The following is a 19,557-nucleotide window of genomic DNA, read 5'->3' as shown; positions in this document are numbered from 1 at the left end:
AAGTTCTGTTTGTTTCTCCTTGATGAAACCCCCCACCCCTTGGTTCACTCTACTTCCCTGTAAGCTAACCACCCTCTCCTCCTCCCTTCGATCACCGCTGTCAGAGGCAATAAAGTCATTGTTGCTTCACATTCATGCATTCTTTATTAATTCATCACACAAATAGGGGGATAACTACCAAGGTAGCCCAGGAGGGGTGGTGGAGGAGAGAAGCACCAGGAGGGGTGGTGGAGGAGGGAAGGACAAGGCCACACAGCACTTTAAAAGTTTAAAACTTTAAATCTTATTGAATGCCAACCTTCTGTTGCTTGGGCAATCCTCTGGGGTGGAGTGGCTAGGAGGCCGGAGGCCTCCCTACCGCGTTCTTGGGCGTCTGGGTGAGGAGGCTTTGGAACTTGGGGAGGAGGGTGGTTGGTTACACAGGGGCTGTAGCAGCAGTCTGTGCTCCTGCTGCCTTTCCTGCAGCTCTACCATATGCTGGAGCATATTAGTTTGATCCTCTAGCAGCCTCAGCATTGACTCCTGCCTCCTCTCATCACGCTGCCGCCACCTTTCAGCTTCAGCCCGCCACCTCTCCTCCCGGTCATTTTGTGCTTTCCTGCACTCTGACATTGTCTGCCTCCACGCATTCGTCTGTGCTCTGTCAGTGTGGGAGGACAGTAAGATTTTAGAGAGAACATTTCATCAGAGAACATTTCATCGCGAGTGCGTTTTTTCTGCCTTCTAATCTTCACTAGCCTCTGGGAAGGAGAAGATCCTGTGATCCTTGAAACACATGCAGCTGGTGAAGAAAAAAAAAAGGTACAGTGGTATTTAAAAAGACACATTTTATAGAACAATAGGTACACTCTTTCACGGTAAACCTTGCTGTTAACATTACATACATAGCACATGGGCTTTCGTTCCAAGGTTGCATTTTGCCTCCCCCCACCGCGTAGCTAGCACCTCCCCCCTCCCCGTGGCTAACAGCGGGGAACATTTCTGTTCAGCTACAGGCAAACAGCCCAGCAGGAACGGGCACCTCTGAATGTCTCCTTAAGAAAAACACCCTATTTCAACCAGGTGACCATGAATGATATCACTCTCCTGAGGATAACACAGAGAGATAAAGAACGGATGTTGTTTGAACGCCAGCAAACATACACTGCAATGCTTTGTTCTACAATGATTCCCAAGTACGTGCTACTGGCCTGGAGTGGTAAAGTGTCCTACCATGGTGGACGGAATAAGGCTGCCCTCCCCAGAAACCTTTTGTAGACCAAGACTTAGAGGATCAGAATTAGTCCAGGCTGACAAATAGCAGATATTTTCCCTGGAAAGTTATAAATGAAACAAGAATTTTTCATTTTGTTTTTTTAAAAAAAAAGGTGAACAAAAGTGTTCCATGTTGGTTTAGATTTAAAAAAAAATGTTGTTTCTTTTTTCCTCATCTTTCCTTTCTCTCCCTTAAAAAGGGAGAAAGATGGGGAAATGTTTTTAAAATAAACTGAAAAAAATTCAATTCATTTTTAAAAAATGTTAAAAAAAGTGGAAGTATTTGTTTCCTTCAAAAGCCATTTTAATTAAAAATTGCTAAAATTTTCAACCAGCTCTGATCAGAATTAAAATAGTGCTCAGCAGCTAATTCCTAAAAGATTGTTTATATATAAAGCTGTCACCTTCTCTTTGCTCAAGCTATTCACAAGGAGATTGCATTTTTTCCGAGCTTATTCACTGGAATTTGTCAGTTCCTTCAGACACTTCAGCTAAACATCTGGTTTTCTTGAATATCCCCAGAAAGGGAACACAAAGGGGCATGGGTACACTTGAAACAACTAGTTAAAATTATTTTTTAAAGACTCATTTAATATTGGGGGGAGGCTATTTCCTTTTTTGTGGTTTTTTTGTGGGGCGGCGGGAGGGTGAGTATGGGCTAGAAAAGCACAGGCCAGAATGCAACATTTGCTAGGTGAAAAGAAAAGATATCCTAGAGACATAGGAGTTGTCCTAATCTTACCAGAAGGTTATTAAAGCCTCTTACTCTATGTAAGTATTTTTTTCTGTAAGGGGTAACACCTCCTCTTGCTTGGATGTAGCACATTGCAACCTGGTGTAATTTTATGTGTGGTCATAGGGCAGCACGACTTACAGCCCTTGAAAAAAATATCCCTTATTTATCTTGAAAACAAGAACAGTGCAAGAGTGGCTGCAGTGTATTACAGTGTATGTGTATTACACATACACTGTGCTCTCTTGTGGAGACTTTACTTTTGTTCTTTTTCCTCTATCCGATGGAAAGCTATTTTAGACTGACTGTATACAGTCACTCTTTTTATGGAAAAGCATATGTAACTCAAATTAACACAAGTTTCAGAGTAGCAGCTGTGTTAGTCTGTATTCGCAAAAAGAAAAGGAGTACTTGTGGCACCTTAGAGACTAACAAATTTATTTGAGCATAAGCTTTCCTTTTCTTTTTTCAAATTAACGCAGTGTGAGTCTTCACTTCCCTCTAGTGGCTGGACTATATATGTTTATGAGCCTATCACTGTCCTTGAGGTAATATGTCCAGTACTTCAGCTCAAGCTGTAGAGGTTAATTCTTTTTAGATTCAGGAGCCATGGGGGTTCAACCCCTGCAAACGACCCAGCTACAGCCATCACTGCATTTGAAAGGGTACAGCTCCAATGCCTCACATCATTCCCCTTTCATGGTCAGGAATTGCTTGGCACTCACCACATTTTATTGATTACACAAACTCTGCACTCACACTGCTCTTGAAATAAATCAATATTTAATATTTTACAGCTTTCTTAAAAGTTCTTTGAACAATATTTTACAAATTATCACAGACACACAAACTTGCTGATGTCCAACATATATACAGTTCATCCTGAAATGAGTTTCTATCATTTAAAAAAAAGCATTGCAGGCCCAAAATCCTTAATGGGGTTATACATTCCTAGAGTTTTGCGCTTGTTTTTCTTTATCACAGGGCAATTCTGCTCTCCAATATTTTTGTGTGGCCAGCGAAAGCATCAGTGTTTACAATGTTAACAGGGCGAGATCTACTTAGCCAAGATCACAGATTACACTGTTGTAACAGGATAAGGTGCAGCGATTCCCTCCTGGCCTGGCAAAAGGGCATTTTAGCTGGTAGCTGAGCCCACCCGGGCGTTCGGAACCGCCTGCACCCATGTAAGGCAGTAGAGGCATGCGGGCTTTGGCGTGTTAGTAACAGGGCAGTAAGCCAACCAACACTAATAAATAGCCTTGTGGTGAAGAGTAGCAAACAAGGCTGTTCCAACTCCCATTGCTTCTGTGGTCACATTGCACGCACAGCTATTGCACCTTCCTGGAGCCTTTTAACAAGAAAGAAGGGAGTTAACTGTCTCCTGCTGGAGAGAGGGGTTCTCCCAGGGGGCTCAAAGTCCTATAACCGCTGTGTCACTAGTGTTTTTGGCTCCAGGGCCTTCTGCAGCAAAACTGTTCTCTCTGGTACGTTTAAACTTAGCCTGGCTCAATACCATGGCCTCCCTAGTACTCACCTCCCCTGCTCCCAGAACTGTGAGTGCAATGCCATTGGCACCATACATTCACCTCTCCAGGGTGTTTCTCACCCAGCATTCAGTGCAGGTAAGCTGGCCATGGGAGCATTAACTGAACAGGGGAGCTTGTGCTTTCAGAGACTTAGCAGGACGCAGAGGTTGATCGCTCTGGTGACCTAGCTTTACAGTGACTGTAACACGGTGCATAGATCAATGTATGCCCAGAAATCGCTTATTGCACTAGATCACTGGCACCCAAGCCATGGTCTGCAAGCCGCCTTCAGCTCCTCCTTGCCCTAAATGCAGCCCTCATCTTTGTGCCTGTAGGACAAATAAGTCCCCAAATAATTCAGAGTAAACTTGTCCCCTGACCCCAAAGAATTTGTAACATTAACAGAGATCTTCAAATTTGCTTTGGGTGAAGCATCATCAGGACATTGTCTGGAGGTTAGTTTGAAACTCTCCAGCTGTTTAAGGTGACTCGTTATCTTTTTGTGTCCCCAAAACCGCCTATCGCAGCCTTTCCAGTATCTACACTGGTTGCAAGTTCACTCCAAGTACAGCTGATCAGGAAAGTGGCACTCCCCTCCTTGCCCCACCCCGCTGCAGCGCCATCTGGAGATGACAAGGAACCCACTTCCCTCCCAGAGGGCATGAACTGCGACAGCTACCAGAGCTTTGAAGTGACCCCTCCATTTCTCAAGGGCATGCTAAACACAGGCCAGGGGTAGCTCATCCATTGTGCTAATGCTTCACGTTGCAAGACAGTTAGGAGCAGGAAGCTCTAGTTCCCTGACCCAAGGGAGTGCAATAAATTTCCTCTTCCAGGGGCAGCTTTTGCAACTATCAGGATCGGCTGGAGGCATGTCTGGTCTGAGGCGGCATGGGGCCTGGGACGTTATGCCCTGGCCTTGCTGGTTCTTCTATGGCAGTGCTCCGCTGAAGGTGGCAATGGGCAAGCACAGAAGAGAACAAAACTCAGGCTGGTCTTGGGGGAGGTGATCCAAAGAGGATGTCCTCAGTGTGCAGGGTTCACCGTCCCTGGGTTTGTAGCATGCGGAGACCTCGCACCTGCAGATAAAATGAGCAATGGAAATCACAGGGCTGGTACAGGCTTGGAGTGCAGTAAGAACGCACGCCATGGAATTCAAGTTACAGGGACCACATGCACCCTCAGAGGGGGGCCTGATTTGCTGAAGTGCTGAGCACCTGACCAACCAACCCCTTTAAGATTGCTCAGACTGGGGACCCAGAAGTGGAGCATCCAAAATCAACAGGCACTTCTGAAAATGTACACCCTAAAAAAAAAAATACAAGACAAAACTTTTGCATTTCCTGAATTTAAGTGTGGAACTCTTTCTTTTGCATTCTCTGTATCAAAGTTTTAAATGATCTCCTTTGGATCCTGCAGCAATAAAAGGATTAAGAGAAGAGCAGGGGCATAAGTAACTGAGGAAGAGTTCTGAGTAGCTCAAAAGCTTGTCTCTCTCAGCAACAGAAATTGGTGCAGTAAAAGCTATTACCTCAGCCACCTTGTCTCTCTAATATCCTGGGACTGACACAGTTACAACACTGCTTACAGTCCATTTAAATGTTCATAGATTCCAAGTCCAGAAGGGACCATTCAATCATCTATGCTGACCTCCTGCCTAACACAGGCCAGAGAATTTCACCCAGTTACCCCTGTATTGAGCCCAAGTGAAAATGCAGTGCTCTGTGTCATGTCTGATCTCATCCCTGGTAATACAGCTTGGTCCTCTCTGAGGAGGAGAGATACCCCACTGGAGATGATACCCTAGGCTATACTCATGGACAGACAGTCATTTGTCTTTTCCCCTTCCCCCCACAACCTCCCCACTGAAAGGCATGTGGACTATCTGGGATGAGCGTCCCAATACCAGGGCAGAATCCTTGCAAGGTTTGGAAGCCGTCTGCTCTGTTTATATGCTCAGCACAGTCACTAGTCACAGTATTTATTGTGCCTTGAATTCCCCTGGTTGACTGATTAGTCTTGCTGGAAGATCTCTTTCTGCTTGGAGCTCCTTGACTGCATTGTACCCCTAGGTGGGTGACTGAATGTTAGGAACTGGAGATCTTATTTCAAACCTTCAACCTCTCGGTAAAAGTTCAACCTCCCAGTGGTTCCAGCCTGGAGCAGAATTGGAGAGGGGCAGCATAAGGACTGAGACCTGTTGGTAACAGCAGGGCACCTTGGTGCTGAATCCATCTTGGGACAGAGGACTGAGGTTCCGCTCCTGCTTGGCTGTATTAGTTGTACCCACATCTGCACATGGCTGTTGTGTGATCTGAATGGCATCATGGCTCCTGCCTGCATGACCTGCAGCGTTGCTATGCAGTGCAGAGCCCCATTTAGGCCATCTAGCCCCTTGAATGCATGTTTACTGGAGCATTGGCCACAGACAGTCCACACGGGTTCAGAAGCCTAAGCAGCACATTTGGGTCTAGGGGGCTAGTCCCCTCAGGGCTCACATGACTCATTGGGGGTGCCTTACCTACAGCACTTGTCCCCAGAGGAATGCTGGACACAGCCGCAGAGAGACATACTGGACATTTCCTACCTTGTGACGCTCTGCAGGATTTTTTGCTCATCCTGATCCAGGCACACGGCGAAGGAACAGTTGACTCCAATGATCTGGACCTTGTCTGCTTTTATCTGGGACACGCTGATCTGCTGCGAGAGACAGAGAGAAACACCATGAGTCAGGCTCAAAACATTCTCCAGCCAGCACAGCTTGGCTTTGTGGCACGTGCAGCCAGGGGCCAGGATCCCATTCACTATATGCTGCGCCTTTTAGGGTATGTCTACACCTAAAGCTTGCCTAGATGTACTTGGGCTAGTTCTCCTCGAGCTAGCAGTGTAGCCACGGTAGCTCAGGCAGCAGTGAGCAGTGTCACGGGCTTGCTGTGCCAAATACAAACCTGCCTGAAACCAGTAGGTATGCACTCGGGGTGGCTAGCCCATGCCACTGCTCACTGTGGACCCTGCTACCCTAGCTGAACCACGATGAGAGCTAACCCGAGTATGTCTGTGCGAGCTGGGACTCTCAGCCCCAGCTCCAAATGTAGACATAACCTTAGTGTCAGGGCTTGGCCTGAAGAGGGGCCGGGCTATGAGGCAATTCAAGAGGGAGGATTTCACGGGGTAAGAGACTCGCCCTGAACGTTCACATATGCAGGGAGACATTTGTCGTCCTTACTCTAAAATAAGGAGCTAGACTGGGTGCCCATGTTGGCGTAACAGTGTGCGTCCAGTCCACTGAGGATACAGGTCTGTTAAGCTGACTGCTGGGGGACGTTGTCCTTTAGCTCAAGTGGTAGCAGCTCATTCTCTTAGCTCTAGAGCCCGCAGTTACGAGCAAGGGCCTCATCTGGGATTTAAACTGCTGTCCTCACATGCTAACACAGAGGAACCTACCCTGCCTTGGAACACGCTCTGAAAGCAAGATTTATACATCTATCTATTTATACAGCTGGATTTGGGTGCTAGAGGCACAGAGGGCTCAGAGTCTCCCATCTGGGCTGCTAAAGTAACAGATTGGTTTTAAAATACAGTGGCCAAGATTTTCAGAGAGGGGGCCCCACAATAAGGCACCCTTGCCTTGCATACGTGAGCTATTCTCAAATGTGCTGAATACTCGCTAGCTTCCATGGACTTCAACAGGAGCTGTGAGGTGCTCAGGCCACATCTGCCAGAGGCAGCACCAAATCCCAGTCCTCCAACACACGGCTGCTCACAGACGAAGTCGTCAGCCATCACACAGAGCAGTTATTCCCTACAGTTTCCCAACAAGCTTCGATACCCAAGCTGGCAGGATCCAGCAGTGCACTGCTCCCTGAACACCTGCTGTGCTGACAGGACTCATCTGCCAGTCTGACGTCCAGGTGCTGATACAGCCCTAGGTACACAACAGGGAACTCTTCCAGCTGCAGCTTTGCCTGGGTTTTTCCCTCTGCCACTTGGCATCCTAGTTCTCATTGTGCTGGTGCAACCACAAGCAGGACTCCCTAAGCCGCGAGACTCAACTGCGGCTGCACAGCGAATACAGGCCACGGCTAGGCACACACAGCGCCTTTCTGCCAATCTGGAAGTGAGGGCCCTAGAGTTCATGGAGATGGCAACTGTGATGGAATCTGGGCACAAGTTACTGGCCGCTCCGAAGCTCTCAAACCTTCTCCTCCCCTGACAGCGAACGAGCCACAGTTACTCTCTCCTTACCAGCCTAAACGAGGATACAAATACGGCAAATCCAACTTACCTGATTGAAGCTTTTCTTTGACTTGGAGTTTTGCCTCTTGACGACCTCGGTTATGGTTAAAGTCAGACACTCCGTTTTCGAGTCTGGAACAGAAGAGAGGGAGGTTTGCTTGGGCTATTCGAAAGGATTTGGATTTTAAATGAAATGGTCTCTCTGGCACCCAAGGCATAGAACTGCCATGCTCCCGAAGGAGTAGCCTCCGGCTTTGCTTGGCCAGTGGCAAGTAGCCAAGTTCAGAGTCTCTGAAGGGAGGGGAGGGGGGAGAGTCACGAAGGGATCTCTTGACCCCATTCTCCATCAAGTATCTCTAACAAGGATCCGTCATGCTATCAGGATGGATATTGCACGAGCACAGGTCACCAGTCCTGCAACTCAAAGCCGTGTAGAAGTTAGCCCATATCAGATAGTCGGAGGGCTACCCTCAGTCTGATAACCCCTTTGAATGGGCCAGGCCAGGGGTCCCAATACAAACCTGGAGCCTTAAAATGCCACCTGACTGTTTGAAAGGGAGATTATTACAGGAGCTTAGTATTATTATTATTGTTATTGTTTGTTTGTATTGGAAATCCCCAGCTAGACACCACAGCATTCCAGGACTGTTGTGAGCCACAAGATCCCAAATCCCAGCTCTACAGAGTTAATTATCTAACTTTGAATAAAGAGCACAAAACGAGAGATTGCTCTGCTGCCACATACAACAGCCTCCAGCTATACAGCCTGAGCTAAATCAAACAGATGTTCCTTCCAGCCTCCCCCTGCACATCCCCCCACACACAGACAGAGAGAGCGAGAAAACCAGAAAAGAAGGCAGAAATACTTAGCATTATCCAGCTTCAAACATGATCCAGCTTTACAGACATTACCTGAAAGCCAATTAACTTCATTAGGGGCTAAAAAAAATTGGATCTACAAAAGCGACAATTGCAACATTGGCTGGAACAAATTCTAGCTCCCTCCATAGCTGGTGCAGGCCAAGCGACCTAAAAACTTCCATGTCTTCGCTAAAGGCCTGACACCTTTCAGCTATTTTGTGAGCAGCTGGTGTCTGGAGCTGCAGTGACATCCTGTGGCCAGACCAGTGAATGTGAAAGATAATCCCAGATTTCTGTGGCATGTAGGGAATTCGAGTGTGATGGGAAAACCTCTCCCTAGACATCGCATAGCCTATCGAAAGACACCCAGAATGAACTCAGCTTGCAGACAGATCAGAGAGTTAAGCTCCAGAAATAGAACAGAAATATACAGCATTGCAATATCTGCAGCCTGCAACGTGGTGGTGAACAAAAACTAAGCGATAGCAACACTTCAGCTTTTCCAGGGGGAGGGAGGGAGGTGTCTGAGCTGATGGAAGAGTTTTAGATAGAGAGGCTCCGAGAAGCTCCAGTTCATTGGCTATTGCTCCATCTGAATGGTTGGTCCCAACTGCTGCCTTTATAGCAAATTTATGTGTGCCAGGGCGCATCACATGGAGCATTTCAGTGAAACAGAATAATACAAGGTTTCAGAGTAGCAGCCATGTCAGTCTGTATCCGCAAAAGTGATGCATCCGATGAAGTGAGCTGTAGCTCACGAAAGCTTATGCTCAAATAAATGTGTTAGTCTCTAAGATGCCACAAGTCCTCCTTTTCTTTTTGGGAATAATACGAGATCTTCTCAAGTGAATCTGTTCCACCTGCCGAAGCAGTGCTGCGTTCAAGCAAAAGAAGAACCATAACCTCTCATTAAGAAGACTACAGCGCTGAAACATTTAACAGGGTGGCTCAGGGCACATTGTACTACCAGGGGATCTAGAGAAAGGAAGAAATGTAACCAACAAAACAAACACACAGACCCAACTGCCGTGGGGGAGCACCGAGGAATGAGAGCACTGGCCTACTGTGAGTTCAGTTATTAACTCTACTGGAGAGGGTCAGCTGCTAAGGATGGCAGGACAGACAGATAAAAGCTTAAGTGCACATCTCCCTGGTTCTCATGTTGCACCTACAAGAGCATTATGTTCTTTGGTGCTTCTAGGTAGGGGCTGTGCAGCCTCCAATGGCCACTTCTCTACCGCAGCCAGTTCCTGCTCTAGTCATCTTTGGCAAAGAAACCCCAAACCAGGGCAAACTCACCAGGACTCATGTTTGGAACAACCCCAAAACTCAGACTGGGTTCACCCAAGGTCACAAGCCCAGCTCTTGGCAAAAGATCAGAGATGCTCTGGATTTCAAACACCCCCAGAGCTCTGGGTTGATTGGACCAGGCCCCATCTCCACCTTTGGCAAACCAGAGCACAGCTCTGCCTAATGGGAATTGCTATACTAGGTCAGACTACTGGTCCAAGTCCAACGTGCTGTCTTCAACAGTGGCTAGTGCCAGCTGCTTCAAAGAACGGCACAAGAAATTCTGGAGAGGAGAACGTTATGCAAACTTCCACAGGGGAGGTTCTCCCTAGCCCTAGACAGCAGACTGTTGCTTCTACAGCCATGATGTTACTATTCATATTATTTATTGGAGAGATCCAGATTCGATACAGTTTGAATCCTGCTCAACTCTGGCTTCAGCATCCTCTCTCAGTGAGTTTTACAGGCTAGCTATTGTCAGTGTAAGGTACAGATGGATTTACCATTCCATCTCGGTTTGAAAACAGGACAGAGCTGAGTGTTATAATCCCCAGTACGTTACATTTCGTACCCTGCACTGAACAGGTCAGACAGGCTGTCCAATGGTCCCGACATAGCGAGTCTCCGCTACAGCTCTTGTGGAAGCGATACTGCTCAACCCCCTAATTAGCTGCCGTAAGCAGCAGGGCAGATCCCACGCTTGGTGTGTTCTATATTTTTTCCCCCTGCATCAGCAACACTTTCGTGTTCCCAGGGCAAAAAAGCTGCTTCGGTAACATGGAGTCTGAGCCTTGGCCTGAAGGGACCTGACCCATATCGGAGGAACAGTTCAGCAACACAGCACCAAGTCCGCTAGGCTGCCTGTCCCTTACGTGGGCTGGGATGAACAGCCGCACAAGGGGAACTGAACAGCAACACCAAGAGCACCTTCATCTTGGAATGGGCCTGCTGGCACCAGCCACAGCATGAGCCGGGACACCTGGAAGTAAAGTGGAACAGGCACAGGCCACCCCATTGCTGTAGGGCTGCTGCCATGAAAGGGAGGAATGTTAGACTGCACAGGAAGGTCACAGAAAAACCTACATTCAGGGACACCGCGCCCCTCTGCTAATTTGGCAGTTCCCATGATGGTCCCATTTTCCCCTCTGGCAGCCCATCTGAGTGACAGGCAGTGTGCCAGGCTCTGGACTGTGTCACTGAATGGCTCCTTCTCAGACATGGGTCAGGTCCCTTCAGATCGAGCGAGGCAGGGATGGCGAGGAGATGGCTACTAGGCAGATTTCACCCCCGCAACATCTGCACCCGGCAGTCCTTCAGCCAGCCCTGGGCCTCTCTCCGGACACAGCAGAGGGCTAGTTCATTCCAAGGACCCTACACAAAGTTCTTCCAGGGCAGGGCAGAGCTTCGGATCGAGTGCTTTAGCCACCAGACCTGCAACCTCTCCCCAGGTTTCCACGGGCTCTTCCTGCCAGCTAGGCAAGGGTCTGAATCCAGGGCTCTTACTAAGGAACTAATGTAATGATTCTCAGCCCAACATTTCAACCAACAAAACATGCAGAAAAAAACTGCTTAGGGAAATCAATGCCGATCCTATACAATGTCCTATTCCTGGCCTTTGGTGCCTGTCCTAGGCGTGTGGTATGTTTATCCCGTGTGCATCTGTCCACCATGCAGAACAGTTTTGGAAACAACATTTAAGCCCTGGCTCTGAGGTTTGTTAATGTGACAGAGAAGCTTTCACCTCTGTGACCCATTTCATCCCAGATCGGGTCAGCACAGACTGAAGATCGCCACCCTCTGATGGCTGTTCTACTGCCTGCACGAGAGGAGTTGCTGGTCTCAATCCAGTTCCTAATGGAGAGACGTTCATATCACAGAGCCACGTGGCACCCTTTGGGGGAAGGCTAGGGCAGTGAACAGAGCGAAGTGCCCTTTCATCCCCGAAGATGGCCTTAAAGGTGGAGGGGACCTGAATCAGGATGGCATGGCTTGTTTTGCCCCGAAGCACAGAAGGCATCGCTAATATCTTCTCCTGCATGACACACACACTCCTCCCCATGCCAGAAGCACCACCGCTGTCCACTTTCCATCCTCTCCCACTGCCCCTGTGTAAAGGTTTAAGGGCACCAGAACTCACCTATTTCTTCGTACTTCTTACAGGTCTTGCTGAGGTTGACAGAGGTGCAGACCTTTTCAACATCATTCCAGTGGCTCCTTCCACTGATTGCTGTCTGCAGAGACCAGGCAAAAGTGAGAGAGACGGGTCACATTCCACCCTGATACTGCTCTGCTCATCTCTGACCTTCTGGCTGATATAGCTCAGAACTGGATTTACACTGAGATGGATGGTCCTGGGACCTTTAGCACCAGTTAAATGTACTTGCTCAAACTACCAGATGCCCAAGCTGCCCATCCATTCCAATAGTAGGTTAATGCTCTATAGGTGAACAGGGTACTGAATCGGGTACTGTCATAAGTAGGTGGAGATTGTTCTCAGGATTTTTACTACTTTAGTAAGGAAATCCACCAGCATGAAAGAAGAGCCAGTATTTATATACGGCCTATCACACTTCCTGCTCACTTGGAGGCCACCATTGGTTATGCCAATAAATGAAGCAGAAAGTAGAGGACAGGGAGCCAAAGTGCTTTCAGCTTATTTAGGCTGTGATCCAGCAAAGCATTTAAGTACACATTTAACTGTAAGCACCAGACTAGATCATTGAAGCCAACTCATGAGCTTAATGTCAAGCACAGGTCAAAGAAATTTGCTGGATCTGTTGAAATGCAGCAAACACTATTAGTGTTTGTCAAGTGACAGAAGAGTGCAAACTGCCACTATCCTTCAGAAATTCATAGCCTCACACATCGCCGCATTTTGGTTTCTTTCCGTCTCAGATGAGGTTCCCTTCATGTTCCAGAAACAAACACGTGGAGGAGACGTGGGTGAGATATGAGCAGAGATCTGTAATTAATTTTTCCTCTTGGCGATTAAATTCTTGTCATTTAAATAGCCACCAATCCCTTTCAGAAAGGGCCCAACAGGGAGAATCAATTAACTCAAAGAATCCCCCTTATCAGGCAACGTGGCCATAAAGAACCTCTCTGCATTACAAGTGGAAGAATGTCTGGAGACCTGGTTACAGCACAGACTCTCCAGGGCTGCACCACAGCTCAGTATTAAGGTTAAAGTCCTGTCTACACTTCAAAACATATTCATGTTGTAACTGGGTTCCCAGACATGGTAGCCTGTCAGATCTCCCTCTCCATGCATGACCTGTACCTGAAGGCAAAACGCCCCATGAGGCACCTGGTTGTTCGGCAATATGGTATGAGGGATTCCTTCCCTACTCCACAGAGAGGAAAGATCAGCTTCCACCCTGAATCACAAGATATTCTCCCCCTTCCCCATCAACTGATATAAACACACTCTCCTAATCACAGAAATGTAGGGCTGGAAGGGACCTCAAGAGGTCATCTCGTCCATCCCCTAACGCTGAGGCAGGACCAAAGCTAGACTATCCTAGACAGGTGTTTGTCCAATCTGTTCTTAAAAACCTCCAATGACAAGGATTCCACAGCCTCCCTAGGGTAGCTGATCCAGTGCTTAAAGTTAGAAATTTTTCTTAATATCTAAACTAAATCTCCCTTGCTGCAAACGATGCCAATCATGTCGTGTCCTGCCCTGGTGGACATGGAGAACATTTGATCACTTTCTCTTTGTTGTCTTTAGAACAGCCCTTTGAAGACTGATATCGGGTCCCCCCTCAGCTGTCTCTTCTTCAGACTAAACATGCCTATTTTAGCTCTGAGTTGTGTTTATTTCCTCTCCACTTAAAGAGATTTCCTTCATATACCCTATTAAAATCTCTGACTCAGTGGAGGTCTACACAATGCTGAAGAAGTTCCTGCAGCCTCTGTCCCCATCGGACTACCACTCAGTTACCTTGCTGTGGACGATTTGTAGTGTTAGAGGGATTGCTTCTCTGTCGCCGTCTATTCCCAGCCTTTTGCTGCCTGGACCTTTGTAATACAAACAGAAGCTAAAGTCACACAACAGCCTTTTCTCTCCCCGCCCTTCAATACATGTTCACACCAGTCCCTCTCCTCTTAGGAAAAGCTGCCCCGTTTCTGAGGAGTTCAGCTTCTCGCTCTCTCTCAAGTCATGCATCCTGATGACAGCAGAACAAGTGGCCTTAGAGTATCTCAGCTTGCTACAAAGCAGAATGAGGCAGATGAGTGAACAAGTTCAGAGGAAAGACCAATCACCCCTCCTGTTGCGACTGGTGGTTTGGCTGCTAAAAACTGCTGCCTATTAAGAACAGAGCTAAGACCACCAAATACTTTACTTCAGACCGTCATCAGTTCTCAAACCCTGGTCTTATGGGGCTCTACTATTCCGTCCCAGGCCAGACACCCAGTCCCGTTTCCAGAAATCATTTCTGTGTCAAAACATGCTCTTCAGTAGACCTGTGATAGCCAAGCAACGAAAAGGGGATCAGTGTTAACCTGTTTGTTACACTGCCTGCCACTTGTTTTATTGGAATGTGACAGAGGAGCAAAAAGAAAAACTAAAGTTAGCTTAAAAGCTGCCCCACATGAATAAGCTCATAGGGGATTTTCAGCATAAAACACAATAAGCAGCTGGAGACCTCTCCACAGAATGAAAAGAAATTAAATTAAATTAGCAGGTGCTGTTGGGTAAGTGTTGGGTCTTTCGGGAAAATACAAAGCTGTAAAGGGCTGGTTTACCAGCTGGGCTCTTTCTTTCTTTTTTTTGCAGATGTGTACCCATCATAAATTGGGCTTTAAATTTTGTGTCTGAAGTTCACTGATGCTTTTTCCAGACAAAATTATTACAGGTGCAAAAGGGTGGGTGCAAAACTGCATAATCAAAACCCAGTTCAAAATTATGCCTTAAGTGTTTAAAGATGAAAATGGTTGATGGGTTTCACTATTGAAGCATAACCTGTCCATATTATGGAAATAGGGGCAACTAGTTCAATGGAGAGCACTTTGTAAATTCTGCTTGGAGACAGCAAGAGGAAGTCAGAGCACAGAAAAGGATTCAGTGCCAAAAGAAAAAAATTAATAATGTGTTTTCTTGCAGTATATAATTTAGCCACTAGAGTCTCTGTGTGCTGCACAGAGCTCCAAACAGAATGTGGTCTCTGGTAAACAAGTGAGACAAAATTGGAACTGAAGCTGTGTGGATGCCTGCTTGTGTGTCTGTGGCTGTAGCTGTTTTCTACTAAACAATATTTCCTGTTTTAAAAGCTCTATGAATCTATCCGTTTCTTTCCTTTGCCCAATTAAGGCTTACAAGAGTATAACCAAGAGGTTTTATAACTGAAGTATCAAGACAGAAAGAGAAATTTTGAGTAAAGACCCCGCCAAGAAAAAGAAAGAAAAAGGATGTGCTGGTTTCCAAGACACTATGCCAGGACCTGATGAAGGGGAAAGGACCTGTTTTTAGCTATGCTAAAATAAATTAACTTTGGATCAAGGGAAAAGTAACAAAAAATTTCCTTGAGAAACAGAAATCATAAAGACTGTTACAGAAGGGAAAATGTAGGCTTCATGATGCTTTAGTTTCCAGGTTTGTAAAAATCCCTTGCTATATCCCAGCTCCCAACCACAGAGTTTATTGGAGCAACACTCTCCCCAGCCATCTGCAATCCAACCCAACTGTGGATCCGATTTCTCTGTGCAGTTCATCTGGTTTTTCTAGCTCCCCTAAGGAGCTAGTTATTAAGCATTCACCATCAAATCTATTTGTGCCCCGATTTCTAAAGCTGCCATCGTATCACTACAGAACCTGTGATGCATGAGACTTTAGGAAGGCAAGGAAACATCTGTGTCCAGATCTGATACCTACCCGATGCCCTGATGGCCCGCGTGGCAGCCGAGTGGCCCAGTTCGAGGGATTGAATGAAGACTTCAGTCTTCTTCTCACCTCCAATGAAGGTTAGCTGTCGGGGGAGGGAGAGAAGAGAGAGATGCACTATGAATGCACTGCACTATGAGGGAGCCGGGCATATTCCTAATAGCACACTGCCTTCAAATGAAGGAGTGCAAGGAGAGAGAACCCCTCAAGCTAGAAAATCCTAGCAGTGCAAGTCACAGCAACCCGACAGCAGCATTCCTACTCTGATAAATGCCTGTTACCATCACTACCTACATATGCAACCCACGCCCAACACCTTGTTATGAGAGCACCAGGATGACAAGAACCTTCCTCTCAATCTCTGCATGCTGGACAGAGCAGGCTTTGGAGAACAGGCTCCTCGCAGGGATTTCAGAAAGCAAAGCGTGTGTGTAATTGTTAGCACTGGTGAGAGCCATACGTGTATGGGGAAAGAAAGACAAGTTAAATGAGAAGTTGTCTATGGGACACCCATCCTCTCTTAGGGACCAGGGTATCGGGAGAGAGCAGAGTGGAGAGTTTGGAGACTTTATGGTGTGATCTGAACTACACTTCAACCGTCCCCAGGGTGCTGAGAACCACTGCATTCTACAACAGCAGCAGATTGGTTTCTCTGGAGGTCGCTGTTGGTTAATAGAAGTTCCCGCGGAGCGTTATCCCCCAGAAGCCTCCTACACCAGCTCCATCACCAGGATCAGGAGGGGCATCAGTCCATCATGAGCCATTAGCGAATGCAGGAAGGGGCAATTGCATACCAGGCTCTACTACCATGGTGATAAAGCAGAAGGAGATGGACTTGACTAATGGAAGCACACAGGGGCATGCACAAGGGGGGGGGGCAAGCAGGGGCACTGCCGCCCCCCAAAATCTCTGTGTGTTCCCGAAGCCCGGTGAGGGAGGAAGCATCAGGGCGGCTGATGGCTGAGCTCCTCCTCCCCACACCGCTACAGCTGCAGCCTGCTGCTTCTCCTTCCCTGCTGTTGGAGTCCCATGTGTTTCCTCTGCCTGCAGCCCCTGACTTGCCTCTGCAGGCATCTGCAGAGCAGGCAGCAGCGCTGGGACTCCAGCAGCAGGGAAGGAGAAGCAGCAGGCTGCAGTTGTAGGGGTCGGGGAAGGACCCTGCAGCCAGCTGCTTTGCTGCTTCCTCCTTGCCGGGATTGAAGGGACATGGGGAGCACCCCCTGCAGGGGGAGCTTCTGCTGCCTCCTCGCAGCTGGGTGTCCCTGCCAGAGGTGTCCCGAGAAATGGCAGGGGTCACGCAAACCTTTCATTTGTGTGTGTTTAATGTGCCCCTCCAAAAGCATGCAAATTTAAATTCCTGTGCACGCCCCTGGAAGCACAGTCTCACCGGCCCACAATAGCCAGGTCGGGGGAGGAACTGGCCGAACCCTTGAGCATCATGGACGTATCAGTCCTGAAGAGACCTTTGTCTCGTAGAGGTTGGTACTGGAGTCCTTAGTTGATCTATGCAGAGACAGAAGTCCTCACAAACCCCATGTGCAAGGTGGGATGGAAAGGCCCAGCCCTGCGTACCTCTGTCTGGTAGAGCTGCAGCAGCACCGGGCGAGTAGCAAACCGGCAGTAGTAAAGCACCATGTCAGCCAGGATGGGCAGCTGCTCCCTGGACTCCTCCGTAGGCTCCACCTCGGGTTTGGCAGATTGCTGGCATAGACACAAGGAGGTGAAATGGAAACCCGCTCTCCTCCTGCTGTTCAGCACAGGGCTGGGAGGTCGTGGGTGCTGGGGAAAGGTACTGGAGTCGCAGCCCTGGAGACTAAAACCCTCCGAACAGGTGCTGTGGCCGGGCGAGTTCCCCCACTGACATACCTCCACCCTACCCTGCTGGGACCAGGTCAGCCTTCTCGGCCTCTCTGCTGAGAATGGCGCCCAGGGGATGACCAGTGTGGGGAGTAACAGCGAGAACACGATTCTTGCCCCGGAGTTTCCCCCTATGTTTCCCTATTGGCCAGTTAGTCTCCTAATGCACAGCAGGGGGGATGGGGACACTGGCCTCCTGTGCATTGTCCTGTGAACAGACTCACAGAAGAGGCAGAGCAACGGGGTGGGTCAGGCTGGAACCAGCCACTCCCCAGAGGCAGGCAATGTTCAGCCCCAGGAGAGCCTCAAGCTGGCTCCCAACCTGGATCTTGCAGGACAGCTCAAAACTAGACCCATCCTGGAGCAGACCCAGCTGGTCCAACACTAGCAGCTGATGGTGGATACTCCAGATGAAGGGGAGAGACCCTCCTCTCGCCCCCATGCCAACACATGGAAAGGGGCAGTGGGGTAAGGACCCAAAGCCAAGCTCATTTCCTCCTGAGCTCCCGAACATACCTGACACAGGACATCCGTGGGCAAGTTAATCAGCCCAAGAACGTTGCGCTCGTACCATGGGTCCAACATCCCAATGTAGTGGGAGATTTCGTTGGTGCTGCTTTGTGCCCCAGCTGAGCTGGGTTCCTGAAACCAGACAGAGTCACTCAGGAGATGTCTACACTGCAATTAAACACCTGCGGCTGGCCCATGTCAGCTGACTCGGGTGCATGGGGCTCAGGCTACGCGGCTGTTTCACTGTGGTGTAGACGCTCAGGCTCAGGTTGGAGCCCAGGTTCTGGGACCCCAGGAGGGTCCCAGAGCTCGGGCCTGAACATCCACATTGCAGTTAAACATCCCTGTAGCCCAAGAACCAAATCAGCAGACACGAGCCAGCCACAGGTGTCCAGTTGCAGTGTAGACATACCATCCTGGGCCGGTTGATTTCATTTATTTTTCTTACTGCAAGTGAATTTTGAGCTGGCAGAAGGTATTGCACTGTTGGCCATCAAGAGGGCAGGCCACCTACAGAACAGACAGGGACAGGACAAGCTTCCCTCCCTGCCAGCCTCAGGCGCACTTGGTCTATTCAGTACTTGGCCTCTCTGCCGAGCCAGCCACAAGGGGAACCAGTGAGGGCCAAGCGTGGTGCTGCTTGTGTGACGCAGGCAGGTCTCTATACTAGGAGCTGGTCCGACGGGAGACACAGCACGTACCGTTTGCCCTGAGGCTCTCAGGTGAGGATCTCCTGGAGAAGGAGGAGCATGTGTCAGTGGTGCAGATGAGGTAAGGCAGCTCCTCTTCACCGGGATGTAGAAAAACTGCAGCTTGAAGTACCTTGTCAGTAATGGGCAATCGATTTCTTGTAGTCTAGAACAGGGAGAGAGAAGGAGAGCACTGCAGAGAGCCCACTGCGTCAGCACGAGCGAGGTGTGGCTAGTGTCAGGTAGGTAAGGCGTGCGCGCGCCGTCCCCACCCCCACACAAACAGTCGTGCGCGTGGTGAGGGAAACAGTGCAGGGGCAGCCCAACACTCTTTACTTAGCTCGTAAGCTCTCTGGGGCAGGGACCGTCCTTCTGTCGGATGTTCGCACAGTGCGTTGCACAAGGGGCTCTGCACAACACCACAGCACGAGACACTGCCACGTGCACCACGAAGGGACAGCACCGAGTGTGGTGAAGGGTTCGTCACCAGGCCTCAGTCCTGGAGGCTAACAGAGTGGGAAGCCAATCCGCCATCATCACCTCACAGCACAGTCTACACCAGGGCATAGCCAGAGGATCTGGGCCCACCTTTCATGGACATCAATAGAGCTACATCTATTGATATCACCGGAGGCTCTGGCCCTTGGACTCCGTAAGGTGCCGTGCGGTGGGAGGGCTGGGTAAATACACACAAGGAATGGGAGCCGGGTTCCC

The 19,557-nt window shown here is 48.7% G+C and overlaps 1 protein-coding gene across 3 annotated transcripts in view; it reads right to left on the bottom strand.

Annotated features, from left to right (window-relative positions):
- Positions 1-316: 316 nt before the first annotated feature.
- Positions 317-19,557, bottom strand: part of PIK3R5 (phosphoinositide-3-kinase regulatory subunit 5) — a 98,315-nt gene continuing 79,074 nt past the window's right edge. For 2 of the 3 annotated variants that reach the window (XM_077833831.1, XM_077833832.1), the window contains exons 11-19: positions 18,856-19,009; positions 18,161-18,286; positions 17,360-17,488; positions 15,779-15,872; positions 13,847-13,923; positions 12,041-12,134; positions 7,802-7,884; positions 6,104-6,216; positions 2,452-4,595 (exon numbers count right to left, since the gene is read on the bottom strand). In XM_077833831.1, coding sequence (XP_077689957.1) covers positions 4,448-4,595; positions 6,104-6,216; positions 7,802-7,884; positions 12,041-12,134; positions 13,847-13,923; positions 15,779-15,872; positions 17,360-17,488; positions 18,161-18,286; positions 18,856-19,009 — 1,018 coding nt within the window. In that variant the 3' untranslated portion in view covers positions 2,452-4,447. Of the gene's footprint in view, positions 782-2,451; positions 4,596-6,103; positions 6,217-7,801; positions 7,885-12,040; positions 12,135-13,846; positions 13,924-15,778; positions 15,873-17,359; positions 17,489-18,160; positions 18,287-18,855; positions 19,010-19,557 lie in introns of those variants that run through there. The other variant, XM_077833833.1, reaches the window with a different exon arrangement.

Source organism: Eretmochelys imbricata, chromosome 14 (assembly GCF_965152235.1).
Source record: "Eretmochelys imbricata isolate rEreImb1 chromosome 14, rEreImb1.hap1, whole genome shotgun sequence".
NCBI lineage: Eukaryota > Metazoa > Chordata > Testudines > Cheloniidae > Eretmochelys > Eretmochelys imbricata.
This window is presented reverse-complemented; position numbering and strand designations above follow the sequence as displayed.